At 36.1% G+C, this 19926-nt stretch overlaps 2 protein-coding genes across 2 annotated transcripts in view; one reads left to right on the forward strand and one right to left on the reverse strand.

The window, feature by feature from the left end:
• Nucleotides 1-3981, forward strand: part of LOC145693207 (neuroligin-4, X-linked-like) — a 412215-nt gene extending 408234 nt beyond the window's left edge. Inside the window, exon 8 of the mRNA XM_081768991.1 lies at nt 226-3981. Coding sequence (XP_081625117.1) covers nt 226-911 — 686 coding nt within the window. The 3' untranslated portion in view covers nt 912-3981. The remainder of the gene's footprint in view (nt 1-225) is intronic.
• Nucleotides 3982-15661: 11680 nt separating this feature from the next.
• Nucleotides 15662-17296, reverse strand: LOC145692302 (SET domain-containing protein SmydA-8-like). Its single transcript, XM_081767600.1, has one exon. The coding sequence runs from the start codon at nt 16874-16876 to the stop codon at nt 15662-15664; it is 1215 nt and encodes a 404-aa protein (XP_081623726.1). The 5' UTR covers nt 16877-17296.
• Between the last annotated feature and the right edge of the window lie 2630 nt (nt 17297-19926).

A 19926-nucleotide genomic window follows, 5' to 3' on the forward strand; every position in this document is an offset into this window, starting at 1 on the left:
TCTATATCATAAAATTTAAATGAAAAAATACTTATCTTAGTATCCATTTCAGCTGTTCAGCTTCGATGGAAGGATATCCAGCTTTAAATATTGAAATACTATCATATATTTTTTGTGTAGTGATATGTAATTACATCTATGAGTTTATATAGCTACTGCATATGTATAATCATATATATATTTAGTTAGTATTCTATATACAGCTTTGTTTCTTTTACTTTGTAGGAGTTGTACGCCCTGAGCCATACACCAGACTTCCCCCTCCGTTATTTCCGGCCACAGCGTCTAGCAACATGCCAACTTCGGGAACATCTGGTTCTCGTGATGGCAATGCACCCTCCACCGAGTGCATACCAAGTTCTAGCACAGATCTTGAAGAAGAGGACGAAGAAGCTGATGAAGCAGGGCTTTTGCAGCGACTTGCCACACGGCACTATTACAGTTACACAACAGCTCTTGGTGTTACAGTGGGTGTTGGATGTTTACTTCTAGTGTTGAACATGCTCATTTTCGCTGGCATATATTACCAGCGAGACAGAAGACGATATGTACGGAAAGACCGACCGGACATTGGTCGGAAGACAAGTGGAAGTGTAGGCAGCCTTGCTGAAGGCATACCGTTGACTCATTGTCCGTTGCCGTCCGATGTAAAAGTTGCGGGCTCTAAAACTGGCGGTCGACGATCCGCCACTGGTGGTGGTTCAAGTGGTGTTGGTGGAACAAGTGGAGTTCATGAACCTCCTCCGTCGTACACAGCGGTTAGCAAAAGTCCTTCCATACCAGAACCGCCTCCCCCGCCCAGACAGACTACATCCAGCGGTTATCACGGCAACACAACACCAACATTGAGGTCGGCTAATTCATCAGGGACCATCAAGAAACGAGTACAGATACAAGAAATATCTGTTTAGCTTACTAATTTCAAATGTGAATACAGAAGCGATATTTTATGAAACACATAATTGTTTGGTACTATACTTCCTTGGTTATTTGGAAAATTTTGATTTTTCATATTTTGAAAACTTACCTTCGTAAATAAATATTCATCGCTTATTGAAATTCAAAATTTGTGTTAAATATTTTGTACAAAATGTCTACTCTTGATTTAAGAAAACGTTTTATAAGATTGTCTCTGCGTAAACTGAACTACGAGTAACATACACGAATTGTCAATATGGTCTCTTTTCCCCATTCTCTAAATATGATAAATATAATAACGGAACTTATTTCTACTTGTTTCATCTCCAGACTGTTCTGAAGACATTTTCCCACACTCCAGATAAAATGTAAACAAAATACTATAGACGCACGTAGCTCAGTAGTTAGCCAGAGCAAACAGCAAACGGTCTTAGGTGTTTAGTTTCGATTTGTAAGGTGCAATCCATCGTGAGTTCGAATACGGTTTAAGAACATTGGCGCATTTGACTGTCTTCAAATTTGCTGTGTTCATATCCTTGTCGAATTGGAAGATGTAGAAGTATGAATAATACTGACCATAAAAATAATGAAATACAAAAGATCCTGGTTGGGTTTTAATTTAAAAAAAAAAAAAGTTACCCAGTTTTACGTAACAACTATTCTAGACAGTGGAAAACCAGCATTAGAATGAAGTTTCAAATTTTCCAAACTTTATACTTTCCACACATTATATTTCCTTTAGAGAATGCATTCACAAAAGAAATTCTGAATATATATGTTCAGTATTCCCTAATATTACATGGACAATTCGGGAAGTTAATAGCGCGCATAAATTGTTGACATCCACTGTGTTCTCATGAACATAAGCTGCGCCTATAATTGTTGTAGATACTTTCAGAAAAAATATTTGCGTGTATAAGCCGCAACTAGCCTAAAATTACCTTTTGAAGATAACTTGAAATTTTAAAACAAATTCTATATTTAATTATTTTGCTTAATATTATTTCTTAAATAGGACTATCATATATCAGCATTTATGCAGATATGTGCACATTTTGTGAGTAAAAATTGCCATCGCCACTTATTATCGGAATTTCCCAGATTTGGACCCATTTTCTACGCTCATATGGGGTGCCAATTGAATTTGAGATATTTCACACGTAAAGATATGTTTGGTTATTTGTACCCTCTGTATTCAAAGAAGGTATTCTTAGAAAAGATCAGCTCTACTGGTATGATAAGTACTCTTGTTTATAATTATGTCATACCATTCCATTTTTCATGTTAAACAAACTAACTTAAAAGTAAAAGATAGAGGATAGAGTACGTTGACCCCTTTGGTGAACTGTGTATCTGTTGCTTTGGACAAAGAGGTAAACGGAAATCGCACTCGATGGCAGAACTATCCAAGCATAGATACAAAAGATTGTGTTTCTAGACGCACTCCCCTGAGGACGAAGAGATCGTTATCATTATTATTAAGCCCGTTTGTAGACGCTGTTCTGGATTCAGATCATCTTCTGTCACCTAAAGACTCGCTTCTCATTATAACAGTTAATTCTTAACAACGATCGTATTGGTATAAAATCGGAATTTTTGAAATAACTAAGGAAGTATTCATAATGACAGAAAGCAAAACGCTTGGCAATGAAGAGAAAAGAAGTTTTGCCTAATTTGATTTTAGAAATTATTATTACTTGTTATTTTAAACTTTATATTGTATAAAAATGATGAGTAATTTAAATGAAAATCATCATAAACATCATAACCATCTTGGTGATGTATAAAGCGAATATGTACAATGTATGAATAGCGATGAGCCAGGTATGCCGAAAAAATTCCTTTCACAACTCTAATGCAGTTTGCGTCCAGAATTGGTCAGATCGAAATCTGGTACCGCTAAGTTTAAGTAATTAGAATAGTTTTGTTATGTTATTGTTTGGTGGTTGCTTTTATTGAGTTGGGTTTTACAGAATGTATGTTACGGAAATGTGTTAATAATTCAACTCGTTTACTTTTTTAAATGTTCACAGCGGTTAAGTTAGAGTTTGGTGGTACCTAAAGATTATTTCTATTGGTTGTGATTTAATTGTTCTCTTAAAAGAAGTAAATGGGAGAATGATCTTTAGAATTATATTAAAAGTTAAGTCTCATAGTTCTTTTAACATACGAACACTATAATATTACTTCATCTGCTCCTTACTTAAAGTACATAAGAAAACCTAAACATTGGCTCTAAAATGGAACTCATAAGAGACAATTTCATTTTATATATTTTATGTAAAAATAATTTATGTCAATTAATTTAGCTTTGTAACTTTGACCTTGATTGTTATAAATCAGTTTTATTTTATATTACTTGATTGAATCATTAACGCCTTTTGTTAAGATCTGCAGTTTAAAGTAGGACTTGAACCACTACAGTACGTTTGGTGCTCTCCCAGCGTGAATCGAACCTGGAACCTATTACAGCAAAGAGATGTAATACTGCCTAAAGAAGAGAAAGAAGTGCTTCATACAATTTGGATATGATATTGTGTTCTTAATCTCCTCCTGCATTTTTTTCTTCATGAGGGAAATCGATTGTAACATAATCTTACACTATTTTAACACTGCTATGATAAACTCTTGATGTAAATTGGTAAACTCATTTTTCCTTCGATCGTACGTGGTCTCCACTCCTATGATCGTTCAAAAGTAATAATAATAATAGTAATTACGGCTAATATTATTATTATCTAAGAACATGATATCGTACCCTAATAGTATGAAATAAAATATGACATAATCTTATTTGGCTTTTAATCCAGTCTATATTGTATAATAGGTGTCGAGCGTTTGCTTTTGTCTGAGCAGTACAATCAACATAAGGAAGGTTGAGTAACAAAGCATTATTTACAAAGGTTTTACAGAAAAGTGGTTTTGTCTTTCTTAGTGTACAGTAGAATGCCAGATATGAGGGAAAAAAGAATGATATATCGTGGTCTAATTTTAAAATGTAAAAGAAAAAAGACAAAAATATGACAAAAATCTAATTTAAGACATTAAGAGTATGAAGTTTAAAGGGAAAAAAACATAACTAACTTTGTTAACTTACAGCATTTAAAAAAGGTTACATGAAGATTTTTAATAAAACATGAAGAAATTATTAGTAAATTGTAGTTTCATTTATTATTTATCCCTATTTATCTCTCTCTCTATATATATGATGTTTCAAAACAATACCAACAACGTTTAAGAGGTGATTCCTGACACCAAGATAAAAAAAAAAAAAACCAGACCAACCTGGGTGCACAGATGCTTCCTTTCGGAGTTATAGCCCGCCAAAAACATGAAAAAAATAACTTTAAAGGTCCATAGTTCCAAAACTATGGGACTACCGTAGTCGGTTCAAGACTTCACTTAGAAACAAGCATGTGCCCTATCCAAATATCCCAGTTTCAGAATCCTGTGGTACTTCCGCAACAATTGTTGTAGAGGTAGTTGTTGAGTACTTCAAATTATATGCCCGTAGCCAAACTGATTCTGTAAAAATTGTTGCGTTAATATCTTAGGATTCTGAAACATATATTTTTGGATAGAGCAGGTATTAGTTCCTAAGTGAAGTCTTGACCCGACTACAGTAGGTCCCATAGTTTTGGAGCTATAAATATTTAAAGTTCATTTTTTCATGTTTTCGGCAGCCTATAACTCCGAAAGGAAGCATTTGTGCACCCAGGTTGGTCTAATACTTTTTGTCTCATCTTGGTGTGAGGAATCACCTCCCAAACGTTGTCGGTGTTGTTTTGAAACACCCTATATATATATATATATATATATATATATACTGTATTGAAAACATCTATGATTGGTATAAAAGATATGTGAAGGTATTTTGTTTTAATGAACAGTGCAAAATGCACAGAAATATAAAGGATTCGATACAGTTTTTAGTCTAAAAGTATTTTATGGTATTTACTTGATGATACTCCTTAAATAAATCATTCCATTAATAACATAAATTGATGTAGGTACACTGAAGGAACCAACCCACTGCGAGAAGGAACAGAAAAAGTAGCGCCCGATGTACTAGAAGGAATTGTCGTGAGGAGTGGAGTGGACATAGGAATATAGTAGTAAAACGAACTTTTTGTACTAATATTCACTGACCACAACACGAACTTGAACAGGTACACCTTGTCTCAAAAAGGTTGAGCGCATTCTTTATTGGTGTTTTGAGGCAAAAATTTTCTAAGTCCAGCTTCGGGTATCTTCGGGAAAAAGTAAGCCAGGTTCGAACCTCCAAGCCAGCCTTTGCAATCGGGAAAAAGTTTGCAGATGTGTTTTTCTTCTTTTAAATATAATAAGACTTGTTACCAAGTGTTTAAAAAAGCAACATTGATTGAAATACTTAATGATACAATATTTCGAAACGTTGCACATGCTTGTTTGTCATTTAGCTCTCTATACGTAATGGAGCATTTAAATACGTTAAAGAATCTTTCCATATGTAAAAGAATGCTCAAAGTTAAGAAATAGAACATAATTATCGCCTGAGTACTAAAATAAAAGTCAAAGTAGAACAGAAACAGCGTTTGTCATGGATATGAATGTCATAATTATCTTGAGATCCGTTATACATCGCTAGAAGCTTAGCTCTAGAAGTCCTTGTGTTAGCTCATTGGTAAGCTGTCGGATTTCAAATCATAAGGTTGTGAGTTCGAATCCCATCTGGGTCAATACTTTTTAAAATTATATTTTCCGCAATGCATGTAAAATTATATAAAATAATTATATTAAAATACATAAGTTGTTTATATATAACATAACAATTGCAGAACATAGTAAGTATTATGTTTAAAATATAACATCTGAGATAATTTTCACAGTAGGTCGGTATTATATATGAGGATGTAAATACAAGTTAAGAAACTCGTTCAATAGCAATAAATAAATCATGTAGTGTATTTATTTGCAGCTATTTGTCATATAGAGAGTAATTCTCAACATTCATAATATAGAATGTCATTTATGTTCTTGAAAAGTTATTCGATGCATAAACAGAGGGTATAAACAGAGAATCCAAAGTCGGAACGCTCGCAAAAAAATTCATGAACCCCAAAGGTCACGTGAGCAGACTGGAATTGTCCTTATGAAGCATGCCACAGCAGAAAGTCTTTACATAGATTTTCAGTTCAATTCCTGATATATGCTTTTGCAATGTGGAAATGGTGATGCCTTGAGTCGCCCTCTCTCGCTCGCTCGCTCGCTCGCTCACTCTCTTTCTATTTATACAGAATATAAAAGTGGATTTATGTGTGTGTTTCAACATAATTCTGATATATCTAGAGCAATTTTAACTATATTTCTTACAGTCTGGAAAAAGAGTACTGTCGGGATACATATCAAAAATGCTAGAAACGGGTCGATATTATTATTGAATCCATAGTTTCGTGGTCGCTTAGGTGAATAGCTCTACTTTCAATTCAAGTCCAATTAAGCTCCCATTAGCACCCAGGGTGGTTACGTAGCGACATAAAGATATCGAAATCAACCGATATTATAATCGAATCGTAAGTTTTCAGCGCCGCTAACAGTGCAGCATTTCCCATTAGTCCACATTAGTCCCATTGCCTAGAGGGCAACATATTTGCAGAGTTCAAATTTTAAAACTTGAATAATATTTTAATTTTTTCCGTATGAAAAAGTTAAAAATCATGAGCAAATATACTATTTCACGAACAATCCTCTTTTACTATTCTAATATGTTTAATAATAGCGTAAGAAATGTAATAGTAATTCAGAACATGTTTCACAGTTGTTATTTTTTCTTACATAGTTGTAGCTGTAGCATGTAGTGAGTGGAATTTAACTGTAATAAATTCACTAATTAACCATATTCGAATTAAGTTTTATTTTTAAGTTCGGAATGAAGGGGCGGAGAAATATGGAGTTATTGGGGGCACCGAGCTTTTCTACATTTTACTTTCAAGATCTCCATTTCTCTTTTGTCATTTGTTCCTAATAAAAAAAGTTCAGTCACTTTTGGATTGTCATAGGATAGTAGGAGTTGGATTTTGGGATGCAGCCTGTGAGATTCTAGAGGAGCTAACTGCTTGAAAAAATATTTTTGAATCATCTGTAACATATGAAATAAGGATATGTATCATAAAAAATTGAAAGTAACTATGTCTGCGTAATCATCACGGTCAAATTGCAAAGTCAAATGAATTGACGTTTGGTAGGCTATATAATCAGGCTCCAATCCCAACTGGGAAGTTATCATACGCATGTCACTTTCATTATAATACATATCCTTAGGGGGAGTAGAAGTCCGAATTTTTGCGAAAAATTTAGTATCTCACAAGCCGTTCAACTGAGAGCTGAAATTCAGCATATAACTCTTTATTAAAAATAAAGAGAATATGCCCTGGCATTTTTTTAAAATTGTCTTTTATGAGCGGGGGGACGGGGGTGCATTTTCTATATATTGGAAATTGGTAGTGGGTTGATTTGTAAAAATAATCGAAAACGATTGATATTAGTTGAGAAAAAAATTGAGTAATGCAAACTAAAGTTCTTTTTGAATTGTATACCCACTGCTTTCTATTTATAATTGCTGAAGCTGGTGTTTAATATATGGAGCGTTCCGAGCATAAGGCAATCAAGCCATAAAGTTAGAGAAAAATGGCCATAAAATTTGTATTCTAAACTTAATTACATGGGCATTTCCAATTAGTACGGCATGCTTAATTATATAGAAAATTAGTTTCTCTCTCTCTCTCTCTCTCTCTCTCTCTTTTTTTTTTTTTTTTTTACGTTGGTCTACTTTTCCTTGATTCGAAACTTTTAAATTTCACCCTATTTTCTACTGAAAGGCAACAAAGAAATAATTACATATGATAAATTTAAATTCATTTTAATTCGGAAGATGAGAAACACTTTGCCATTATATATCGTAAAGGTCAGACCCACCAGTATTGTAACAAAGAGGTGCTTGAGCCAATGACGGTAGAAATTCAAACTCCGATAAGTGATAATTTCACAGTCTTGTTTTATTACAAGTGTAATCTCTTTAGTCAATGGAGAGGAGGACGTGGGTCATCGGTCAGAGTTGATGTCGATGGGTTTTGGTGGGTCGGAGTTGGTCGCAATGGTTCAGAGTGGTTCATAGTTGGTGGTGGGTCAGAGTGGATCACGATGGTTGATGGGTCAGAGTGGGCCAATGGGTCATTTGGGTGGGTCATGGTGGGTCGTGGATCAAATTTTCATTGACCCACACCATCTCTGGTTAAAATTGTACTAAAGATAAGAGGCACCGAAGATGCATGTCGGCTATTATGCTCAAATTTTGCGCATGGATAGTACTCCACCAGAAAGCAATAAATCTGAAACGGTTCACGGTATGACCTCCTAGAACTCGAGATGTAGGGGTTTGTCTGATTGGCTAAATTAAGACGTCAATGATTTATCCTTCAACAACCAAGCTTTTTATGATCGTTTCCGTGGGGAAGTCAGAAGAACACGTGCCTAGTAATCGTAATATTGATAGTTCGCGTCCACCCCGGGGTATTTGTTTTATGTTTTTTTGTTTCACCTAAATATAAAAAATCACACATATAGGCATTTTAACATATTTTGGGAGAGTAATTTTGTGGTTCGTTGGCGTTTCATCGCGTCTCTGCCACTGGTAGTAAAGTTTTCAAAATGGAACTTGGGCCATCACGGATCGTCGCTGCGGGGCCACCAATTTCTGGCGAGAGGTCAATAGTTGACCATCTGTAGTCCACCGACGCTTACAGCTTAGGGTAATGAACGATGTCCTTGCCTTGTAGACTTCATGACTACCGACGTCGGCAGTCAACTAGCTTTTAGTATTCCTTTACTAACCATCTATTGTTCATGTTTGTACACGGTGTTGTCATAATAATAATAATAATAATAATAATAATAATAATAATAATAATAATAATAATAATAATAATTATTATTATTATTATTATTATTATTATTTGTAGTAGCAGTAGTATAATTGATGATAGAATAATTATTGTCTATGTATTGTCTAGGTAGGACTACACACAGGATTTGGCTCGTTTTGGTTCGACTTGACTCTAATCCGAGTCGAGTTGGAAGATATTTTTCGCGCCGAGTCCAAGAGTAGACCTCAAAGATGTCTGTTTCGAGTCGAGTCGAGTTTCAAAGAAAAGTCTTTCGTGCTCATCCCTACTAATGAGAGCTTAATCGGAGTTAAGCGAAATTGAAAGTCTCACTATTTATCTAAGCGACCCCGAAAACTATGAATCTAATATCGATCATTTTCTAGCAATCTTTTATATGTATCCCCCTCCCATTCACCATAGGTAACCTGACAGCACTCCTTTTGAAACTATAAGAAATGTGGTTAAAATTACTCTAGGCCAGTGGTTCTCAATCTAATTACTATCACGATCCCCTTTTATCACACGCTCTTGCCAGCGACCCTTTTATAATTTGTTTTATAATAAGCTTGTGTGGGATTTTTAACATACCTATTTCTACAATAGTAGAATCCATTTTTTTTTTTTTTTTTTTGTTTATAGTGAACAGTGACATGGAAAATCATTGCCCGGGGCGAGAGTATAGTACGATGTCACCGTATATATGAGTGACGTCGACAGACTAGCTACGAAGCGCCACCATGGTTGGCACGAAGCTCAATAACATTTTCAAAATAAACCCTACCTTTCCTTAATTTTGAGCACATTTTATTACGTTTTTCCTTCTATTTTACACATGTGCACATGCACTTTCCTAACTTGAGTAACACACTTCCTCCGAAATGTGTGGCCCCTCTTTTCGGCGCCCGGCACTGACAGTGGATACAGTAACTGTAATATCTATATTCCCAACGACGAAGGTGCTGGTTCAAGATGGATGTTAAACTCCTTCATTGAAGAGGCCATTAACGTATCCGATCTAAGCCCACAACTTCTTGACCAAATAATAGAATGATCATGCGACAAGTCTTTGCAACTGGTTTTCTGTAACGAAGACTTGGACAAGTTCTGCCTGATGAGGAGAGAAGAATATCCTGGTCTGGTGATTGCTGCTTTAAAAGTAATAATTCCATTTGCTATATCGTACTTGTGCGAAAGTGTTTTTTTTTTTTATGGTAAACATTAAAACAAAGATAAGAAATCGCTTATCAGTTGAAAACGGCTTGATAATATTCGTCATGAAGATTGAACCGGGCATTGCTGCACTAGTGAAATTGCACCATGCTTAGGTATCTCATTAGGTTTTAATTTTAATTGTATTTCAATGTGCAGGTTTTGTTTCATGTGTATTTTTCTAGTATTTCTATATACAGTTCTCATTAGTTTTATATCATACCTCTTTGATTTAAATTCATTTTTAAACAACTCTACTAACTAACTAACTCTATGGCCTATGGAACCCGGAGGTTCAATGCCGCGTTCACAAAAGCTCTACACTGACTTCTATCCTTAGCCAATTGGATCCAGTTTCTACTTTGTATTCTTATCTCAGCGAGATCCATCTTAATATTGTCCTCCCATCTGCCCCTAGGTCTTCCTAATGGTCGTTTTCCATTTGGTCTTCCAGTCAAGACTTTGAAAGCGTTTCCACTTTCTTCCATTCTAGCTACCTGACCTGCCCACCTAAGCCTCCTAGACTTGACGACCCTAACAATGTTGGGTAACCGTATAAATTATGTAGTTCCTCGTTATGAAGTTTCCGCCATTCCCCATTCTCGTTCCTCTTGGGTCCGAATATTCGTCTAAGGATCTTGTTCTCAAATACTTTCAGTCTATGTTCTTCCCTCAGAGTAAGCGACCATGCTTCGCAACCATACAGAACAACAGGCATGATTATCGTTTTGTATATTTTAAGCTTCAAATTTCTCGACAGAATTCGCGACGACAAGAGACTTTGAACCGAATAGTAACACGAATTCTACACCCTTTGAAAATGTTCAGTAGACTTATTTTTTATTGTTCTTTACAGTGTGTATAAAAAATAAAAGTATGCCTATCAGAACAAAATTAAAAATAATATTTAAAAATAATTTCTGGTATTAGATTCTAACTATATTTATCTCTTCCGCCTATCTTCGCGATCTCCTAGGGGCCGCGACTCCCAGGTTGAGAAACCCTGCTCTAGGCATACATGAGTTATGATGGAACATACATACATACACTTTTATATGTATAAATGCAGATAAGAGACAGTTGAGAGAGAGCGATTAAGGAATTACCGCTCTCAATCTCTTCACTTTACTTTTGCGATTCGTGAATTTCTTACGTGACAGTTTGGGGCTAGCTAGTTTTTTGTCTTGAACCACGATCCGATTTTCGATATGCTCTACCTAAATGCTGTAATGCGAATATTGAGAAGTTATCTGCGATGAAAGTAGCTGCAAATAAATATATTACATAACTTATTTATTGCTATTACACGATTTTTTAAATTTGTATTCAATATTCACACATAACACACCGACGTTCTATGAATACCTCAGATGTTATATTTTAAAGATAAGAATTACTTATGTCGTGAAATGATATGAATATATATATATTCAACTGACATATACAACTGATGATATGAAAATATATATTCAACTCATATATACAACTGATGATATGAAAATATATATACAACTGACGAATTGTAATGTAACTATTTTACATAATTTTCATGCATTGAGGAAAGTAGAATATCATAAAGGAATCTCACCTGAACGGGTATCGAACTCACGATTTAAACGCTCGGTGGTGTACCACTGAGGTAACATGACCGCTTTTCGGAAGCTGCTTCTGAAATATAACTGAGCTCATACGTAAATGTTCTTTTCCGTATGGAAATCACAATGACGAAACGAGAGTGTGAATACATAGTCTCGAAATATTGTATCATTAAGTATTTCAATCAATGTTACTTTTTTCTACACTTAATACCATTTCAACATGTCTTATTATATTTAACAGAAGGAAAAACATATCTGTACATCTTTTCCCGATTACTAAGGTTGGCTTTGGAGGTTCGAACCAGCAGCTTTAGTTTACTGTTTTCCGAAGACACCCGAAGTTGGACTTCGAAAGTGTTCGTCTCAAAACAGCTATAATCATATCGCTCAATCTGTTTGGTATATGGTATATGTTTTTATACGTGTAAAGTCAGTATAACAATTCATTCTTTAAACAGCTTTTCGTATGTATTAATATTCCTTTATAAAAACTGTTTTTATTATTATTATTACGGCGCACCATTTTCAGATTTCTTTCGCGAGTCGTTGACCAAGTCGTTCGCCACCAGCGTTGCCAGACTCACAGCTCGGAATTATTCCAAAACCTGATCGAACTTATGCTAGATTCGGTCAAATTATGCTAGATCATCATAATTACTAATTCAGGAGTTTAAAAAAAAACAAAGTTGAGATACGATAACGTAACTTAAAATACACAGAGAGCAAGAATGCATGGATAGAACTCAATACTTCACGCACCAAAATTTTAACTCAACTAAATTACTGCAGTCGTTGCCAAACTCAATGGCGTATATATCGTATAAATGAATGCAAAGTTTTTGTTTACATAGTTTGAAAGAAAATTACTTCGCAGCATAAGCGGAGTTGGGAATCGTCTGCTGGGGGAGGGGGCAGATTTTTGGTCGGTCTCGGAGCTGTCATTTCAGGAATAGATATGATCATGAAGTCAGAAGTAAAGATGGTGAAGTTGTCAAAAAGTTGGGGGGAGAATGGCCCCCATAGCTCCGCCCATGCCTCGGAGTTAAAGGATTAGAAAACCCTGGGTGGAGCCACAAAAAAAAAAAAGCCCAAATCCGTTCCGAACTTACTTAGGAAAATAAGACAGCCTGTATGGTTTACCGAGTGTATGAATCAATGGAAGAGGATACATTTCTGCCGTTCTTTTTCTTCCCACGACCAACTTCTCCAGGTTTTACGGCTTTTTGATAACTTGCTGAAATTGTGCTAGATTTGGGCAGGATGCTAAAAGCAAGATGCTAGGTGCTAGAGACATGCAAATTATGCTAGATCTAGCATCATTATGCTAGCTCTGGCAACGCTGTTCCCCACAATAGGCGTGTCGTGCAAGTAACCAATCACACGTCAGGTACTAGCTTTTACCTATTGCTTTCTTCTCACAGCTCAGAACATTGGTAACTATGGATAGACGTACAGCAGTAATTACTTTATGGGAGTTGGAAGGTTATTCTGCAACTGCAGCTAGCAGGCGAGTAGGTGTCCCGGCCTCTACAGGAAGGCAATGGATTCGGAAACATGGTGCTACAGGTCAGACTGGTAATTTACGATCTCCTGGTCGTCCGCATGTGTCAACCGAAGCCCAAGATGCGAGATTAGTAAACGAAGCCCGGTTAGACCCACTAAGGACGTCTAGACAGATAAGGGAAGCTTCTCTCTTTCCTGGTAGTAAGCATACAGCTTTGCGAAGGCTTCGTCATGCTGGGTTACGTGGCCGTGCTGCTGCCGTGAAGGAAAAACTCTCAGACGACCACAAAATTTACCGTCTCGCGTTTGCACAGGCGAATGTGGGTCTCAATTGGGAAAACGTAGTTTTCTCAGATGAATCCATATTCACAACATCAAAGGAGGACGCCGTTTTGTGTATCGTTCGAGAGGCACCCGATATGACCATGGATATGTGGCTGCTTGCAATCGCAGTGGCCATGTATCTATTTTATGTTGGGGTTGGATTTCCAGTCGCGGAGCAGGACAGCTTCATAGAATTGAAGGACATCTGGACAATGCTCAGTACTTAGACATTATCAGTAATATCATGGTGCCATCTGTTTCAGCCTGATGGTGTAATTCAGTTCCAGCAATACCAGTCGCCAATACATAATTCCCGTGTGGTTCAGGAATGGTTCGCAGGGCACCCTGAGATTGATTTAATCGACTGGCCGCCTCGTGGAGCAGACCTCAATCTCATGGAAAATATGTGAGCAGAAGTGAAGCGTACTCTAAGGGAAGGAGATAGATTTGTCACCCATGTAATAGATTCCATGCCCAGAAGAATGGAGCGTGTAATAAATTCAGAAGGGTCTTGGACACAATATTAATGTCCCCGCCTTAACTCCCGAAAACAGCCCTTTTCAGGGCTACCTAAACGCTTCTAAAAATATTTCTAGATGTAAACCACTCCTTGTATCCGATTTCTGTGCAATCCTAGTAACAAAAGAATGATAATTAGCTGTAGGCTTTGAACTCAAGACCTCTTCAGTGGCAAGTCCGTACTCTACCAGTGAGCTAACATGAACACGCAAACCTAACCTGAAGAAACATGACTTTCAATTTCTGGTATTCGATGACAATGATGCTCATATACTTTGCAAATGTTGTATTCAACTTGGGATATTCCGCAACACACACACACACATAAACAAAGCGAGAGAGAGAGAGAGAGAGATGAATACATAAAAGCATATTCAATGTATTCGAATGAGACTCTAAGTAACGACATTCCGTTCTAAAGAGAATTTGTGTTTCTTCCCGTGACGTTAAGGGGATCGGGAAAAACTATGTGTCTTGAAGCAGGATACGACTTTGGATACTCTGTTTATACACTTTCTATATCCGTAGGAATATACTGTATTTCACGAATATAAGTAACATACTGTAATGAGAATATTGAGAAGTTAAATCTGTATGACAAATAGCTGCAAATAAATACACTACATAACTTATTTATTGCTATTAAACGATTTTCCTAACTTGTATTTAACATTCTCATATATAATAACGACCTACTGTGAAAATTATCTCAGATGTTATATTTTAAACATAATAATTACTATGTTCTGCAATTATTATGTTATATATAAACAACTTATGTATTTTAATATAATTATTTTATATAATTTTTCATGCATTGCGGAAAATATAATTTTAAAAGAAGTATTGACTCAGATGGGATTCGAACTGACAACCTTATGATTAGAAATCCGACAGCTTACCAATGAGCTAACACAAGGGCTTCTAGAGCTACGCTTCTAGCGATGTATAACGGATCTCAAGATAATTATGACATTCATATCCATGACAAACGCTGTTTCTGTTCTACTTTGACTTTTATTTTAGTACTCAGGCGATAATTATGTTCTATTTCTTAACTTTGAGCATTCTTTTACATATGGAAAGATTCTTTAACGTATTTAAATGCTCCATTACGTATAGAGAGCTAAATGACAAACAAGCATGTGCAAGGTTTCGAAATATTGTATCATTAAGTATTTCAATCAATGTTGCTTTTTTAAACACTTGGTAACAAGTCTTATTATATTTAAAAGAAGAAAAACACATCTGCAAACTTTTTCCCGATTGCAAAGGCTGGCTTGGAGGTTCGAACCTGGCTTACTTTTTCCCGAAGATACCCGAAGCTGGACTTAGAAAATTTTTGCCTCAAAACACCAATAAAGAATGCGCTCAACCTTTTTGAGACAAGGTGTACAATTAGATTAACATTTATGTTTAAAATGTGTTATACATTATATTCTTTAGTTATAGTATTTCTTTTCTTTCAAATATAATATGAAATATACTTAGTTATAGTATGAAAACTAACTACAAATTAAAAGACTAATACATTTTAACTAATCTTATCATACAATATGAGTGCAACTACAGTAGTTTTCTATTTACATATATTAATATTTGGCAAAATTAGATAGTATTACTGCTGTTAACCAAATTCATAATAATGTCAAAAATAGTTAGGGCATATTATTTTATTTTATTTTCAATTTCTTGCTTACCTGCCCACTTGTATCGTTTGTGATTTCCAAACTGCTGAACTATGTGATATTTGAATTCCACCATAATTTGGTTCCTTGCTGGTATTACGTCTTTGTAACTATCAAGAAATCTTCGAACATTTGTGGGATCTGTTGTGTTTAGAGCTTTGACAATACGTCCTAATGAATTCTGAATAAAAACAATCTGTTTTGCTGACATTCGAAGCCCACAGAAATTGCATTGCCATTCGCAATCAGATAACATTGGGTCTGCTGGAAGAAGCATCTCTGGACAACGTGCACATTTTAACGCACTAAGACATGCACCACCTTCTGTACGATCTCTACATCTCCAACAAGTGCACAAAAAATGCTTTGTCAGATTTAAGTGGTGACGTCGCGCCACAGTACCCCAAAGAATTGATGTGTATGTGGTTGTGATCTCGGTACCAGCAGGTATCAGTACAGAAGATTTGACCACCATTCTGTAGTTTTGATCAAAGTAATGCGTCGTATTCGGCGTACAAGTGTGGTTCATCATGGCTGACAGCGGAAATAATCCTCTAAGTCGTACGTGTTTTAGGTCAAGTTCGAATGCATTTGTATCTAATACACCACATACAAAATGTATCGATTCTTCCGTAAATTGAGTTAATTTTAGGTCGTTTCGGATTATATCAACTACAAGATTTTGTGTTGCCTCATATATAGGTTTAGTCCGTCTTTCCTCAATATTACTCTCAAGACATTGCAACAATCGCCAGCGCATGTGATTGTGTTCAATAAGAGTTAAACATCGTAAAGGAGTTATAGCTTGAAACAACGGCTTGTTTGTGGTCACCCATTTCTGGCGGAATTGTCCTGTTTGTCTAATCAAGAGCTGACATTCTAACTGATGAAAATAAGACGATTCGCAGCTCGTAGAACATACAGGAAGACCACATTTAGAACATGATTGTAAATCATTTTGATCTGAAATTTTATGACAACCGAGACAAACAGCATTTGTATAAAGTTTCGGGCCAATCGCAAGAGCAATATCAACAAAGATGATTTCACCTGGAAGAATATCCTGACTAGCAATAAGCCCTCGTCCACCTAAGGGAGAATTAGCTAAGATGAATGGAAACTGATCCAAATCAGGAAAAGCTCCAACGAGGTGATGCTCTAACAATTGACGAGTATTTTCAACAATCGCACCCATGAGAAATTCTTAATGATAACCACGTAAACAAACAATATTAACCATAAAACTCTATACCAACTGATTTTTAAACAAGTTTCGAATATAACCCACGTAAAATATTCTTGTGATGCATTAATCGTTGTACCGCAGATGACAAGGTAGGCTGCAGAACGATAGTTATTGTTTACTTACAAAACGTGGAAATGAATGAACTTGATAACTACTGCAAATTATGAAGAACATTCATGGGATATGAAAGCCTCTTCACCTCTGCTGAATGAAATAATTTCGTTAATTTATTTGAAACACAACAGCAAGGACCGCGATCACAGGAGAAATCCCTCTTCTTTGCTAATCTTCCAAGTTTTTTGGCTCTTCCCGCGAATCCAGAAGACGTGAAACTGACAGCCCGCGTCGACCTGCGTTTAGTTTCTGAATCTCAGCCAAGAGAGAGACGAGCCTCTAACTTGAGGATTCCCTTCGTCTTAGCCAACCAGAGTTGTTCAGTGACACACCCAACCTACACCAAAGTATATTTACGTCTTTTTTCTTTTATTTATCTTCTTTTTCTCTCTTTTCTCGTTTTGTTTTTTCTTTTCGTGCGACGAAGGCATGAACTACTGTGCGGACGCTAACAAGCCAATGCTAAATTAGGTACTTTGTAGGCGTCAAGGTGCAGAAGTAGGTAGCAAGCACATGCGACTGACTGTCTTGTGCGGGTGGGTCTCACTCCATTTGGAAGGGAAGCTCGATCCATTTGGCTGAAAAGAAGCATCGCTAGAAATGCTGTCATTTTACTTCCGTTTTTAATATATCCTATGGTTTTCTCACAGGCGTTTGCATCGAGACTTGATTTGCATGATTAAATTGTCTAGTAGCTAAACTGCGTATTCAAATCGCTTAAAACTATTCAGATAAATATGTTCTGTCTTCTCTAGTCAACTGAGGATTAATCGAAGCTACAGTATGTTAGCAAAGAATAAAAGAAGTAAAGTAAGATGAAGTAATTTTCTCTTTTATACGAACATAGTTCGTTGTCTTAGCAAAGTGTTTTTCAAACAGTGGTTCGCGGACTACTCGTGGTCCTCGAATTCTGCCGTTTTGGTCCTCTTAGATTAAACATTGGTCCAGAAAAAGCAAAAATAAAATTCAAGTGAATTTTGTATCATAAACTATAGCTGAAAATCCTATACAGTTTATTATATATATATATATATATATATATATATATATATATATATATATATACAGAGGTCCCACTTCTCCTAAAGGAAATTAAATTGAATGCTTGAAGCCCCCGTTCTTGATGAAATTCTGCGTAAATAGAATTCTCACAAAGGAATTTTCATGATGCTAAAAGTTGACTCAATAACAGAGGTTCAACAATACTCCACTTATTAAGGTGGAACTGACATTAAAGCATAACCCATCAAAACTTTTCATTATGATAATATCAAGAAATCAGTATACATTATGCCTAATAAGATATAATAAACTGTGGTAAAGGGAATAAAGAGAATCATACGAAACTTACATCTATTAATCTAATATCAAACAACATTAACTTTAGGCTTTATATAACATATCGGTACTCCAAGTATGTGAGGTTCGAACCTCACCAACATTTTTTTTTTCAAATTTAACCAAAAAATATTTTACCTTTTAGATTAAAAGTGAGGTTCTCAGCTCATACGTTCATGTATGGAACAGGTGATATGGATATCCATTGTTAAAGTCACTCTTACCAGTGATAGGGTTACCAACTGGCCGGTTTTTCACCGGTCTGGCCGGAATTATTGCTGTTATTTTGATTAAAGCCGGTGACCGGTACAAACTTCTTACCAGCCCCTTTATGATCGTTTTCTCCAAATTTTATTTAGTTCGAAGCAATTTCATCTAGTTCGAAGTATAGATTTAAAAAGTAACTTTCATTCTGTAAATTCAAAAGTATCACCTTTTACCATCTATCAACGATTAATATATTTTGTTCGTCTTTTTAGACAATTTTAAAGAGATGACAGGAACTGTGTTAGGGAAAATTTGAAATTTACTTGTAAGGAATTTTATACATTTATTGAGAGTGAAAAAGGAGTTCTTAAAGCAACTTCCTGTAGTTGAAGTACAAAGAATAAATTTCATTTTCCATATCCAAAATTGTCACGTAAAGATTAATATACTTTTGTTCAGCTGTTTCGATAATTTTAAAGAAGTGGCAGTTACTGGTAAATACAATAAAATGATCAGTGCTGATTACAGTTTCTCATTTATAGCACAATGTATCTGTTACGCTTATTAATGAATGTACTATGGGTGCGCAGAATACAGGTGCTAATGCACTTTTGTTAACGATAGTACATTTCCTTCCCATGGATGGGTCCGAACAGAGATACTTCACACTTAGACTTATATTATAGGGAATTTTGAAAGGATGCCGGTATTTTATTTTAAGAGTTGGCAATCCTAACCCGTGAAGATATTAATGGGCTGACTCCATTAACGAAATTAGTCGGGATAACCTTCCCCAGTAATTTATTGCATAAATAAATAAATAAATAAAAGATGAAACATAATATAAAAATTCGCTTTCGTTCAAGAGTTCCCGTGTAGAGCAGTGATCGCCAAACCGTCGATCACGAGCTACTATAGTAGCTCATGGGGATATATTCGGTAGGTCGCGTTAACGCTCCGGTTGGCTAACCTTGATTCCTCCATTGAGTTGACGCTAACGACAGGGTGCACTGTAGAGACCTGCACGGGCCGAATTTTTCGGCCCGAGCCCAATCCAGCCCGAACGTACCTAGGCCCGGCCCAGTCCGGGCCCGAAAAGTTTTGGAGATTTTCGGCCCGAGCTCGGCCCGGCCCGATAAGTTTTTTAAAATTCTTGGCCCAAGCCCGGCCCGGGCCCGATAAATTTTAAAAGTTTTTGGCCCGACCCCGGCCCGATAATTTTTTTAAAAATTAGCTCGAGCCCCAATCTTTCTAAAAATGTAGTACTAAATTTGACCTAACCCCAGAAACATTTTCTAAACTCTGGTTCACAACCTGACGCTTGCCTCCCGAATGGTACC

Source organism: Thermobia domestica, chromosome 8 (genome assembly GCF_964235325.1).
Source record: "Thermobia domestica chromosome 8, izTheDome1.hap1.1, whole genome shotgun sequence".
In the NCBI taxonomy this organism is placed as follows: domain Eukaryota; kingdom Metazoa; phylum Arthropoda; class Insecta; order Zygentoma; family Lepismatidae; genus Thermobia; species Thermobia domestica.

Coding starts and splice junctions, on each gene's coding strand:
- LOC145692302 (XM_081767600.1), bottom strand. CDS start 16,876: ATGGGTGCGATTGTTGAAAATACTCGTCAATTGTTAGAGCATCACCTC.